This window comes from Panulirus ornatus, chromosome 46 (assembly GCF_036320965.1).
Source record: "Panulirus ornatus isolate Po-2019 chromosome 46, ASM3632096v1, whole genome shotgun sequence".
Classification (NCBI taxonomy): Eukaryota; Metazoa; Arthropoda; class Malacostraca; order Decapoda; family Palinuridae; genus Panulirus; species Panulirus ornatus.
The window spans coordinates 10,721,306-10,735,813 of NC_092269.1; the positions used below are offsets into that span (position 1 = coordinate 10,721,306).

Below are 14,508 nucleotides of genomic sequence, written 5' to 3' on the forward strand. Positions count from 1 at the left end.
GCAACCACCATACGTATATACCTACTGAAGCTAGGGGTGTCACACAGCAACCACCATACGTATATAACCAGTGAAGCCAGGGGGTGTCACACAGCAACCACCATACGTATATAACCACTGAAGCCAGGGGTGTCACACAGCAACCACCATACGTATACAACCACTGAAGCCAGGGGGTGTCACACAGCAACCACCATACGTATATAACCAGTGAAGCCAGGGGTGTCACACAACAACCACCATACGTATATAACCACTGAAGCCAGGGGTGTCACACAGCAACCACCATACGTATATAACCACTGAAGCCAGGGGTGTCACACAGCAACCACCATACGTATACAACCATTGAAGCCAGGGGTGTCACACAGCAACCACCATACGTATATAACCACTGAAGCCAGGGGTGTCACACAGCAACCACCATACGTATATAACCACTGAAGCCAGGGGTGTCACACAGCAACCACCATACGTATATAACCAGTGAAGCCAGGGGTGTCACACAGCAACCACCATACGTATACAACCACTGAAGCCAGGGGGTGTCACACAGCAACCACCATTCGTATATAACCACTGAAGCCAGGGGTGTCACACAGCAACCACCATACGTATATAACCAGTGAAGCCAGGGGTGTCACACAGCAACCACCATAAGTATATAACCAGTGAAGCCAGGGGTGTGACACAGCAACCACCATACGTATATAACCACTGAAGCCAGGGGTGTCACACAGCAACCACCATAAGTATATAACCAGTGAAGCCAGGGGTGTCACACAGCAACCACCATACGTATATAACCACTGAAGCCAGGGGTGTCACACAGCAACCACCATACATATATAACCACTGAAGCCACAAGTATGTACTGAAGACATGTATTGTTTTGTAATGCCAACTCGTTTTCCTCGTTTAATGAGGTAACATTAGGAAGAGACGGATGAGCCTTACAAGGGCAGTCCTTCAGTTGACTCCCGTTTCCTCCATAGTTTGTTTGGAACTGTTGTATGTATTGATGTCGTCAGCACAGTGAAGGTGACTCTCCACTGTGTTACGAAGGGAATCATGTGCACGTGTCAGACAGGAACCAGTTGTAGCATTATTGGACGACATTTGATTTAAAAAAAAAGAAGAAAGAATGACTATCTCTGCGACTATCACACTACAGGAAAAGCTTGATTATCCGGTGCTCGACTAACCGGAAAACTATTGTATCCGGAAGTTATTGTTCCCGTCTCTAGGAAGGAAAATATGCGTTAGATTGAATGATCAAGTTGATGTGAAAGTTAGGCTATTGTGAACGATAAGTTCAGTGCTGAGCGTTGCAAGGCCTGCTGGGCTTGAGCGAGTTGCTGGTGGTATTTGTTGGTGTACCGTGTGTGGAGCGTTCCTCACTGTCTGGGTTTGTATATGGCGACTACAAGTGAGGCGCCAGGACACAAGGCAACAGTTTCCATGGTTAGCAATGCTTGTGGTTTTGGTAGAACTACAAGGGTACACTGGGAATGGTAAGGGCTGTTCCTGGTACTGTGGGAACTACAAGGGTACATAGGGAATGGTAAGGGCTCTTACTGGTATACTGGTGCTGTAGGAACTTCGAGTAGACATATGGTTAGCACTGTAATGACACTCTTAGAGGTACAGGGGTACTCTAGGAGTGTTAACAATGCTAGTAGTACTGTTAGAACTACAAGGAAACATCTGGCATGGTTAAGGCTGCTGCTGCCACTGTTGGAACTACAGAGGAATATATACTACTGTTAGTGATACTTAAACCTTCAGTGGTACATCGGATATGATTAGGGCTGCTAGTAGCATTGTTAGAATTGCAGTGTACATCTGAGATGGTTACCACTGCAAGTGGCACTGTTAGAACTACAAGGGTACATCTAGGAGGGTTAGCAGTGCTAGTGGTACTGTTAGAACCACAAGAAAAGATCTAGGAGCGTTAGCAGTGCTAGTGGTACTGTTAGAACCACAAGAAAAGATCTAGGAGCGTTAGCAGTGCTAGTGGCACTGTTAGAACCACAAGGGTACATCCCAGAGGGTTATTCATGCTAGATGCTCAGTTAGAACTACGAGAGAACATCTGGGAGGGTTATTACTGCTACTGCCAGTGTGAGAACTATGAGAAAACACATGAGTGAATCAGCAGTGCCACCGGCACAGCTAAAGCTATAAGGGTACATCTCAGAGGGTTATTGATGCTAGTGGCACTGTTAGAACTACAAGGAATCCTGGCTGATTAAGGGTTAGGTCTGAGGTAAAGTTATCATACCCAAATGGTCAAACAGTTGTGCTCAGTATGGTGTTATCTTGCACAAGGGAATAGAGTTAAGACGTCTCGGCGCGGCGCGCCGCACCACCTGTGGACGAGTTTGGCTGGATTCAGCACCTGTAGACGGGTGAAGTACACCTGTAGGTTGGTGCAACACCTGTAGAAGATATCATGGCACTTGTAGGTGGTCGATGCACATGTAGGTTGGACCGACACTTGTAGATGACCACGGCACATGTAAGTGATTGGTACACTTGTAGGTTGGTGGGGCACCTGTAGGTTGTTTCAACACCTGTAATGACCACGGCACCTGTAGGTGGTTGGTGCACCCGTAGGTGGGTATGGCATCTGTTAATGTATGCAGCACTTGTAGGTCGGTGCGACACTTGTGAGAGGGTGTGGAAACTGTAGCAGGGTGACACCTGTAATTACATACGGCACCTTAAGTAGGTGTGAGACCTGTAGGAGGGTGTGGGTCCTACAGGAGGGTGTAAGGCGTTTAGATAGGTATGACGCCTGTTGGAGGGTGTTGCCAGTTATCTCCTGATATTGATGACTAATGTTATATCTTTTATTTGACAGGTACGTAATGAGAGAGTCTGTCCGACCTTGACACGTGAGTATGTATATATTGTTCCTAGGGTGTTATACACTGTAACTGGGGTGTTTTGAACTTTCAAGGTGTTCCATACTGTTACTAGGGTGTTCTTACTGGGATGTTATCACCTTACAAAACTATAACTTACTGGTGTGTTGTAAACCTGCTGGGATGTTATCAAGGATGTAAACATACTGGTGTGTTGTGAACTTACTGGGATGTAACCTCATAAGGATGTAAACTGACTAGGATGTTATCACCTAACTGGAATGTAACCTTATAAGGATGAACTTACCGAGATGTTGGAGATTTTGTGAAATGTTATAAAGTTACAGAGATGTTGGAGATAAACTTGGGTGTTGTAGTCTCACTGGGATGCTGAAAGAGTACTGGGGTGTTGCGGTATTTTTGAGATGTTACAGGAGTACAATAGACAGTATTACTGTTGTGTGGTATATTTTGTTACTGGAATGTAGGGTGGGTAACACTCCCTAGTGGAGCAGCTTGTAGGGTCTGTGTCTGGAACAGTGCCAGGTGGAGCAGCTTGTAGGGTCTGTGTCTGGAACAGTCCCAAGTGGAGCAGCTTGTAGGGTCTGTGTCTGGAACAGTCCTGGGTTGAGCAGCTTGGATGGTCTGTGTCTGGTACATTTCCAAGTGGAGCATTTTGAGGAGTCTGTGTCTGGAACAGTCCTGGGTGGAGCAGCTTGTAGGGTCTGTGTCTGGAACAGTCCTGGGTGGAGCAGCTTGTAGGGTCTGTGTCTGGAACAGTCCTGGGTGGAGCAGCTTGTAGGGTCTGTGTCTGGAACAGTCCTGGGTGGAGCAGCTTGTAGGGTCTGTGTCTGGAACAGTCCCTAGTGGAGCAGCTTGTAGGGTCTGTGTCTGGAACAGTCCCAAGTGGAGCAGCTTGTAGGGTCTGTGTCTGGAACAGTCCCAAGTGGAGCAGCTTGTAGAGTCTGTGTCTGGAACAGTCCCTAGTGGAGCAGCTTGTAGGGCCTGTGTCTGGAACACTCCCTAGTGGAGCAGCTTGTAGGGTCTGTGTCTGGAACAGTCCTGGGTGGAGCAGTTTGTAGGGTCTGTGTCTGGAACAGTCCTGGGTGGAGCAGCTTGTAGGGTCTGTGTCTGGAACAGTCCTGGGTGGAGCAGTTTGTGGGGTCTGTGTCTGGAACAGTCCTGGTTGGAGCAGTTTGTAGGGTCTGTGTCTGGAACAGTCCTGGGTGGAGCAGTTTGTGGGGTCTGTGTCTGGAACAGTCCTGGGTGGAGCAGCAGCTTGTGAGGGTCTGTCTCTGGAACAGTCCTGGGTGGAGCAGTTTGTGGGGTCTGTGTCTGGAACAGTCCTGGGTGGAGCAGCAGTTTGTGGGGTCTGTGTCTGGAACAGTACTGGGTGGAGCAGCTTGTGAGGGTCTGTGTCTGGAACAGTCCTGGGTGGAGCAGCAGCTTGTGAGGGTTAAGGTGTGGAAGGCTGGATGATCCTCTTGACCGTGGGACAATATTCTTGGCCGATGGAGATGAATATTTTTACGTCGTCCTGTAGGTAATTGGCCACGTTTGATTGATGGTGAGGTAAGAGGGGAGTTTATATTGATGGGAAGATTAATGGGTCTCCATGGTGTAATGGTTACCGCAGCTGACCATGATACATGCGCTTGGGCTCGAACCCTGTGGGTGGCGCAGACGGATTGTAGTTCTTCCAGCTTTTCGTTTTCCACCGGGGGAAATAATTGGGTACCTGGCTTGGATATATATATATATATATATATATATATATATATATATATATATATATATATATATATATATATATATATACATAGCGTTTGTGTGATGGTCATCATTAATGTGTTCATTCGCCCATGCCGTCTCAACGAGCAGTAAAATTATTAATCCTTTATGTTGACCCGTCATTTTGGAAGGCCGTATATGTGGGTGAGTAATATGATCAATCTAATGATGTCCTTGACTTCCACACCACCAAGAGAGACCATGGCAGGATGATGGGGTAGTGTGTTCTTGAGTCACTGCAAAGTAGGGAAGTATCTCTGATCGATTAGCGAGGGGAACACTGGGTAGTAATACTGAACTTGTTTAGCAGTCAGTGGATGTCTGTGGAGGGAAGCGGGGATCCCCCGGAGATACAGGAATTTAGGGAAGTGGAAGAATGAATATCGAGAGGCAGCAGTCTCAGATTTTGGGTAATGTTCTTGGATACCTACACTGGAAATATCTGGAGAAACTGGGAGATATACTTCGCCCATCTACCTTAAGGAGGAATGTCCAGTGAGGGGCCAAGTTGTGAGGTTGGGAAATGTTCTTGGCTTACTTCATTAAGAAGTATCGACAAACTGGATTTCTTTTCTTTATTTTGTTTACCTGGAAGACTATCCATTGAGGAATATTTTGAGAAGTAAGATATGTTTCTGTGTTTATCCATCTAAAGATGGAGTACCTGCAGGAAATTTCATGCGAAGGACGGTAATATTTTTCTATTCCTACAATCTGTATAGAGGAGAAATTAAGTATGGAATGAACGGCTTGAAGAAATTGGTTAGCTCACCCTCAAGAGTAGTTGTATCGATTTGGGAATAAACTTGAGACATATATGATAGTTTCGCTAACTTGCTAAAGGAATCTGTCGATCGAATATCGCATGAGAGTTAACTTGCTGTGTGTTGTATCTTGTACAGGCGGTAACAGCTGGTGTGGTCGTGACGATGATGGCCATGGAGGGCCTGGTGTGTTATTTTACTTAGTTTGTTTACCTTATTGTATTCAAATTTGGTTTATATTTTTAGTGTTGAAATTATGATGTAACCAGACAGGCTGTTTGCATATTATTCTAGATACTTGTTTCCTTCTTGTTCACCACAGGTCATAAACAGATGCCTTGTTTACTTTCTGTCTCCCACATGGTAGAAGAGGGAGTGTCTGCACCTCCAGGTGGTGTGTGGGAGGCTGGAGGGTTGATGGAGGCACTGTCCACTCCTGTAGGTGAGAGATGTAGGGGGTCGCAAGGCTGACATAGGGAGTCCCTGTCCCTCCAGATGACGGGCGAGGGGCCTGGAAGGTTGATGGAGGGAGTACATTCCCTCCTGGTGAGGGATTGGAGGCTGGAGGGCTGATGGAGGCAGTGCCTGACCCTCCATGTGATGGACGTGAGGCTGGAGTGATGATGGAGGGAGTTCCTGCCCCTCCAGGGGAGATAAGGGCCAAAGGAAGGAGGAATTAACTCGAGGAAGGATGGATTAGTTGGGAGAGCTCTGGCCAGATTAGGTAATTATGTTGTCCAGGGTTGGCCATCTGACGTTGCCGGAGTGGGAGGGAGACAAGATGGAGGGTTAGTGCCAACTGTATTGCTGTGGGGACAAAGTCTAGCCAAGTGTGTGACTATTCAGGATCAACGGAGCCTTTATTATTATAAATAGAGATGGGCCGTCTTCTGCCTGCTCCTGTAGAGGGCTACCACATCCTCCCTCGCCGGTACTGTACCCCACAACCCTGGCCGTACATCTACCCTCACACACCATCACCACACCCTGAATGGCGTAATGGTATTATTCAGTGGTAAAACCACTCTATTTTCTCATCCCTCCCTTATTTCCTGCAAAACCTTCCTGCTCAACAGGTATTTCCTCAAAATATACCACTCTAATTGTTAGTAGTTTCTATCTGGCTGAGGAAAATGAATGAATTAATGGCTGTTGTGTTTGGAGATTTGTCGCCATGCGTCTGGCAACTGCTTGTCGTGTCTACATACATACATACAGACAGACAGAAGACAGGGTCGCCTTTTTATAGTATAAATTAGGACGACATAGACATTGCCATAAACACTGTTTCCTGTCGATGGATACAGTATGGTGTGCCCATAGAGGGAGACATGCGCTTCATACTTCATGCGTCCGGCCCGTTTTGCTTGTCTAACATCCCAGATCATACTCTCCATCCCATCACGGCTGACGCCCCAGGTGAGCCGTCTGCTGGCAGGCAGTTTCCCCGTCCTGATCGTTGTGTATCCTGCTACATATTTCATGTCACTCACACACATCCCGTATTTCTCAAGTCCAATATTACCTGAGTCTAATATTTCTCAAATAAAACGTTTTGCAAGTCCAATATTTCGCAGGTCCAATATTTCACAAGTCCAATATTTCGCAAGTCTAATTATCTCGCAAGTCCAATATTACGGCAAGTCTAATGGCCTCGCGAGTCCAATATTTTGCAGGTCTAATATTTTACTAGTGCTTTATTACTGAGGCTCATTGTTACACGAGTTAATTATTCCGCTTCGCTCCCGAGACTGGATGGTAAGACGCCCTGGCGAGGGTGACAGAGACAGCATCGCGCACCTGGAGGGACTGCAGGAGGTGCAGCAAAACTTTCAAGGATCCTCTACGTTGATCCTGCCGTCTGCTTGCTCTGGCTGGTTGAACTCCCCCCGTGTGGGATTATGGGGGTGTTCGACCTGGAGTGACCGATCCGTAGTTCCCTCAGGTGTGTGTAGCCCACGGTGGCAGAGATGTCCGTCCTGGGGTCTACAAGTTGTCGCCAGATGCACCAGTGACCTCGGTCAGAACCTGTGGTTGTCAGAACTTATCTTGAACCAAATTCAGCTGTTGTCACTGTGCCTCAAACCTCATTTTGGAATGTTTTTTCAAGAGTGGCCACTGTATATTAACATTACTCAAAGACGTTTTCTCTTGGTAGTCGTCTATGTATATTAAACCAAGATTTTTTCTGTGGTAAAGTAACTCAGTAGAATATTTTGGCTGGCTGGAAAGAATATGAATAAAAGTGGTATGTCATGAAATCGGCTGATGAGGACGGGGAAGTAATTATTGAAGGGCAGGAGGGACGGGTAGAGTGGAGTGTGGGATGACATGCGGAGAAGACACAGGAGTTGCTGTGTGAGGGAGGAGGTAAACGTATGCAGATGGTGATGTCATCAGTGGTGGTGCCACATATGACTCTCTCTCTATCCTGACGACCTGCTGGAGGAGTCAGGGACAACGTGCTGGAACCAAACAGTCACAACAAGGAAGGAACGGTGACCAAGTCTTCAGTAAATGCTTGAAATATACCGGAAAATAAACCACCAAACAGAGTAAGTGAGAACCTTGCCAGAGAGATTGGATCTCATAGGACAGACGGTGGACAGGAGATGTGTTTGCCAGTGACCTGGTAATCTGGTAATGTGTTTCCAACCGGAGGTAATTTAGATATCTGAGGTCAGGCTAGGTCAGTCAAAACGGTCGTTCTTCACCCTCAGTCCAGTCCCATTAACAACGACAACTGGTAAAAAAAAAAAAAAAAAAAATTGGCAGAAGGACTGTACATACGTCACTGAAGTGAACAAGAACAGAATTTTAATGGAAATATTGAAATGGAATATTTATGAACAGGTGGTCGGCAACCCGCGGCTTTTTAAAGAAAACGTGCGGCCTGTAATCCTGTTGCGAAAATTATTACTGTCGTTAATTGGTAAACTAACGACAATGTTTTAATGACACTTGACCACTCCTTGTCCATGTGTACAAGTTTCTATCTCCGATAGATATCGGCCATAACAAGTGGCGCCGGTGCGTGGTATACATTTTACAATCATAATTCATTCATGCTGGACAAGGACTGATCCGTGAGCGAGTGGGTTGCTGTATTATGCACACCGCTCAGTCTTCATTGTACATACGATTGATCAAAGGATCACATTTTCGCCGCTTAACATCACTACACGACTCGGTGAAGATACTATTTTTCTCTTATCAGATTTGTTTTGTGTTTAGATTAGGAAGAGAGAGAGAGAGAGAGAGAGAGAGAGAGAGAGAGAGAGAGAGAGAGAGAGAGAGAGAGAGAGAGAGAGAGGACATGTTTATTGTGTAAGTATGTATCGGCCACTCCTATGCTCCCCCAACTATGAGTCACCCTTACAGTAAGTACGAAAGAAATTAATGTGTGGTATGACACAGTGTTGCGCACCTCCGGAGTGAAGAACTGTGTCCAGATTGTAACCCCTGACCCCGCTCTCCTGGGACCATGTAGTACCTCAGTGTTAGTCATGTTCTTTGAAGGTCAACAGTCTCTTAGTGAGAAAACGTAAGTGGAATTAATGGTGAAATATGAGTGGTACCATAAAACTTGAACGAAAATGGCTTCTAAGAAAAGGAAAGTGAGTATAATTTCCAAAAGATTGAAGCGAATCTTGCGCATGAGTTCTGCTGACTTCCTACTTGTCTTATTTATAAGGTAAAACTTAACCAAGAATTAGAGTGTCGGTCTACAGTGGCATTTTTCACTAGAAATTCAGAACTTGCGCAAAAGTGTCCAGTTGGAGATGCCAGAAAGCAGTAGAGGAATTGAAGGTTAAAGCCAAGCAGTGTAAGGACATGTTTACTAAATAGGTGACGTCATCCTGTAGCACATCTGTTGCAAGTTTTGTGATAACTGTAGATAGTGAGAGAAGGAAAACCTTTTACACGTGATGAATACAAAAATGAAGTCGTTATTGAAGCTGCAGATCAGATGGGCAGAGATTTCAAGAACAAAGACGAAGTTGTCGAGAAAATCAAAGACCTTCCGTTGTGTGAAAGACGGTGAGGGGCAGAGCTATGAGTATGTCCACAGACATCACCACCAGCACATTGAGGACCATGATGAAGCTGTAGGTTTTTGTGATGCGTGATGTTGATGACATCATCAACCCATATGGAGTAGCTGCCCCCCAGATGTTGAGGGGAGAAGATGTCTTCTTAGGTGTTATCGTGTAAGTAAAACTGGAATAAAAAAGGTCAACTCCAGTCATGTCTCAGTGATGGGGCAGACCAGGGGGTTTGTACCTGTATGGTGTGTATGAAGAGATGGATCTTGTTGTGATATCGTTACCACTTTACTTAAGAGGTATTCTGTGTGATTATTTGCATCAGAGTTCACAAAAGTAATGTCCTTGATGGTGAAGATCGCCAGGAAAACGGCGCCAGAAAGCTCGAACCACCAGCAGCAGGGGAACACACCGCCGATGCTTTGAGATCAAGAGGTTCTGTCATTGCAACGAAGGAAACACTGTTTGCCAGAGACCTTGAGACAGGTTCGTTGGTTCATTTATCACCGCCGAAGAAAGAAGCTGCAGACGACGAGCTTGGCCACGATGAGAGAAAAGAAGAAAAACGTATCTTCTGTAAATGAAGGAATCTTGTGTGTGACGTTTTCATGAATGCATGAGGGAAAAGACGACCTTGAGCCCCCCCCGTGAAGCCGACATTTCTCACCATGTACGGGAGGGGACGGAGCGGAACTACACCTCATGATACATGATTTGCAAGAAAAGGTCAAATACTGTTTGACTACACTTCACCTTACTGCTGCTCCGTCATGCACTGCCATACCACACACTACTCGGGGCGTGGCGTCATTCACTGGGGTCATCTTTCTAGTGTGGACGGTAAGGTAAGAACACAGCTTTAGTGTATATATTTATCATAATTTTTATGCACTAAAACCTGAACTGAGGAACTATTTGTCCAACTAGTTTTTAAATATGTTAGTAGTTTTTGGACTAACAACTTTTACCGGTAACCTGTTCCAGTGTTCAGCAATAATGATAATTAATTGGAAACTAACTTTTTCCCACATTATTAATGAACCTCTTATCTCTGAAGTTGTATTCCAAAATTCTGGTAACTGTACTGTACAAACCTGAATTTCATGAAGGGCTTCATGAGTTACTTTGTCGAATTTGTTCACAATATTGAAAATATGTCTCTATGTCTCCAGTGTGTCCGTGTCTTATAAGGAAATATATTTAGTCTTCTTGATCTCTGGTTATTCGTCAGATTTTTATTGTTTAGATTTGGAATTAGCTTTGTAGCCATCCATTGTATTTCCCAAGTTTTTCTTCATCCCTTTTGTAGTTAGGAGAGCAGAGCTGGGGAGCATGTTGTAGATGTGGTCATACTAACGTTTTGAAAAGTTAGGATTGTTTGTGGTGTTTTGTGGTCGATGGATGAAACGTAGTATTTGGTGTGTTTACTTGCGTGATGATGAAGTGTGTACAGTGAACTGTAGGTTGTTTGTGGTACAGACCCCAAGGTCCTTTTCTTCATTACCTTGGGTTGGGGAATTTGAGCATTTTATATATATATATATATATATATATATATATATATATATATATATATATATATATATATATATATATATATATATATCCCTGGGGATAGGGGAGAAAGAATACTTCCCACGTATTCCCTGCTTGTCGTAGAAGGCGACTAAAAGGGGAGGGAGCGGGTGGCTGGAAATCCTCCCCTCTCGTTTCTTTTTTTTAATTTTCCAAAAGAAGGAACAGAGAAGGGGGCCAGGTGAGGATATTCCCTCTAAGGTCCAGTCCTCTGTTCTTAACGCTACCTCGCTAACGCGGGAAATGGCGAATAGTATGAAAAAAAAAAAAAAAAAATATATATATATATATATATATATATATATATATATATATATATATATATATATATATATATATATATATATATGGGAGCGGGGGGCTGGAGGGAGCGGGGGGCTGGAAATCCTCCCCTCCCGTTTTACTTTTTCCAAAAGAAGGAACAGAGAAGGGGGCCAAGTGAGGATGTTCCCTCTGAGGCTCAGTCCTCTGTTCTGAACGCTACCTCGCTAACGCGGGAAATGGCGAATATGTATGACAATATATATATATATATATATATATATATATATATATATATATATATATATATATATATATATATATATTCTTTTTAATCTCCGAAAGGCATGGCTTTGCAATTGTTCAAGTTGAATTTCATTTGCCGTATGTCTGACCACTATGCAGTTGTTTTCTGTTTGAAATAATCTGCAGAATTGCTCTTGTGTTATTCTGGTTCCTAGTTTTTATATGGTTCTCAGATTTTGGTTGCTTGGATTTGAGATCCAGGTCTGTGCTTTTTTTTTTTTTTTATGTTGAAGGCTCCAGACAAGACCGGGCGGCCGTAATGGAAATATAGAGAGAATTATGAAAGGGGAAAAAAAAAGACAAGGGAAAGTTTTTACGAATTTTTGAGAAAGTGAAAGACCTGTCTTTTGAAATGTACCAGGCTATAGTTAATGGGAAAAACATGAGAGGGTAGAGAGTTCCAAAGCTTCGTCGTGTCGGGAAGAAGCAGGTATCAAAACGTACCAGGTTATAGATATTGGGAAAAACATGAGAGGGTTGAGAGTTCCAAAGCTTCGTCGTGTCGGGAAGAAGCAGGTATCAAAACGTACCAGGTTATAGATATTGGGAAAAACATGAGAGGGTTGAGAGTTCCAAAGCTTCGACGTGTAGGGAAAGAAGCAGGTATCAAAACGGCCCACCCATGAGTTACGGATGGCCACACAATATATTGTTTGAAAATAGGAGCCAAGGACTGATCCATGGAGCGCCCTACTTGTAACGTTCACACAGTGCGAGGTAAGGTTCACCTTGCTTGTTGTGGGTGGCTCAGTAGCCAGTCATTGTACAGGAATTCGTCTCGTATGCCATGTGACGTTATCACGTTTTCTGTTGTGTGGATGATGGAAAGACATGCAGGCACATCCACTGTCAAGTGATATCCATCATACCTGGATGGGATGAGGACCGAAACCTTTAAAAGCCCAGACAAATGGCTGAGAAGTGTTCCAGATGGAGGTTCACAACACTACAGTGTACGTGGCTGCAGAAAACAACAGTGTTGTGAAACAAGTAGGATAGGCCTGGTGAGCTGGACACTCCACTTCTGCTTCGGGCAAATTATTGTTGTAGATAATCATGGGTCGATGCTCTCTCTCTCTCTCTCTCTCTCTCTCTCTCTCTCTCTCTCTCTCTCTCTCTCTCTCTCTCGTCGGCAGGCAAAGTGTGAATTATTCAGACTTTCACTGATCAATTATAATTACTGCAAGCAAGAATCACAACACTACACCAAGTTAGTGACATGCGAATGATAAGTATGCAAATGTTGTCAATGTTGTCAACCTTTTTAGTAAGTGTGTGTGTGTCGTGTGGATGAGCCAGCCAGGCTGTAGGAGGTACCCAGGTCTGCTTGCCGCTGCCTCCAACAGCCTGAGTGATAGGAAGAGTAGTGCTGTACACACCCTGGTGCCTGACCCTACTGTGTAAGTAGAGGCGAGGCTCAGTAGACGACATAAGGTATTGTAGCCTCACTGGACTGAGTCCTGTCTTGCTCTGCTCCGTTGGGTCGACGCCTACTGTTCTGTTCGTCCTGTGGGGAAAACAAGCGTAGGAGAGAGAGAGAAAAAAGAAGGGTGTAAGGTATATTCAGAGTCGGTGCTGATACTGGAGAGAAAAAAATATTTAGTTTGTAAAAGAAAGTGGAGTAATAGTTCCCATTTGCATACGTAGTTGCCATTAGTTATTCAAGAAAAAAATATTATTTATATATATATATATATATATATATATATATATATATATATATATATATGTATATATATATATATATATATATATATATATATATATATATATATATATATATATATATATATATATATATATATATATATATTTCTACTACAGCGTTCGTAGCCGAAAAAAAGGTTTAACTTCTGTCATAAAATAGTGTTGCAGCGCTTGTTTTATGTGCACAACGACGACCATTGTTCTTGTGTGTGTGTGTGTGGTGTGTGTGTGTGTGTGTGTGTGTGTGTGTGTGTGTGTGTGTGTGTGACACTCTACCACCTTGTGTCTGACACTGTGTGCCTGTTGTCTGCACCACGGCGCCAGGTAAGCAGATAGACAGAAATATAAAGCAAATAAAGTAAAGGAAAACTAAGTGATTTTTTTTTTACAGTGAAGCAAGTAAAGTGGATGGACAACTGATATGAAACAAATGCAAGAGCTGCTACTGACTTGGGGAGGGTGGTAGAGGTGCCACTAACTTGGGGAGGGTGGTAGAGGTGCCACTAACTGCTGGAGAGGGTGGTAGAGGTGCCACTAACTGCTGGGGAGGGTGGTAGAGGTGCCACTGACTATTAGGGAGGGTGGTGGAGGTGCCACTGACTGCCTTGGAGGGTGGTAGAGGTGCCACTTACTGCTAGGGAGGGTGGTAGAGGTGCCACTGACTGCTAGGGAGGGTGGTAGAGGTGCCACTTACTGCTAGGGAGGGTGGTAGAGGTGCCACTTACTGCTAGGGAGGGTGGTAGAGGTGCCACTGACTGCCGGAGAGGTGGTGGAGGTGCCACTGACTGCCTTGGAGAGTGGTAGAGGTGCCACTGACTGCCTTGGAGGGTGGTAGAGGTGCCACTTACTGCTAGGGAGGGTGGTAGAGGTGCCACTGACTGCCGGAGAGGTGGTAGAGGTGCCACTGACTGCCTTGGAGGGTGGTAGAGGTGCCACTTACTGCTAGGGAGGGTGGTAGAGGAGTCACTGACTGCCTTGGAGGGTGGTAGAGGTGCCACTTACTGCTAGGGAGGGTGGTAGAGGTGCCACTGACTGCCGGAGAGGTGGTGGAGGTGCCACAGACTGCCTTGGAGAGTGGTAGAGGTGCCACTGACTGCCTTGGAGGGTGGTAGAGGTGCCACTTACTGCTAGGGAGGGTGGTAGAGGTGCCACTTACTGCTAGGGAGGGTGGTAGAGGTGCCACTGACT

The 14,508-nt window shown here is 44.9% G+C and overlaps 1 protein-coding gene across 2 annotated transcripts in view; it reads left to right on the forward strand.

Moving 5' to 3' along the window:
* LOC139763134 (uncharacterized) overlaps positions 1 to 14,508 on the forward strand; it is a 286,157-nt gene that overhangs the window by 174,654 nt on the left and 96,995 nt on the right. The window contains exon 2 of one of the 2 annotated variants that reach the window (XM_071688828.1): positions 2,867 to 3,071. The exons of the other annotated variant lie outside the window; for it this stretch is intronic. Within the exon in view, the coding sequence (XP_071544929.1) occupies positions 2,867 to 2,956 (90 nt within the window). The 3' untranslated portion in view covers positions 2,957 to 3,071. Of the gene's footprint in view, positions 1 to 2,866; positions 3,072 to 14,508 lie in introns of those variants that run through there. 2 annotated transcript variants of the gene reach the window in all.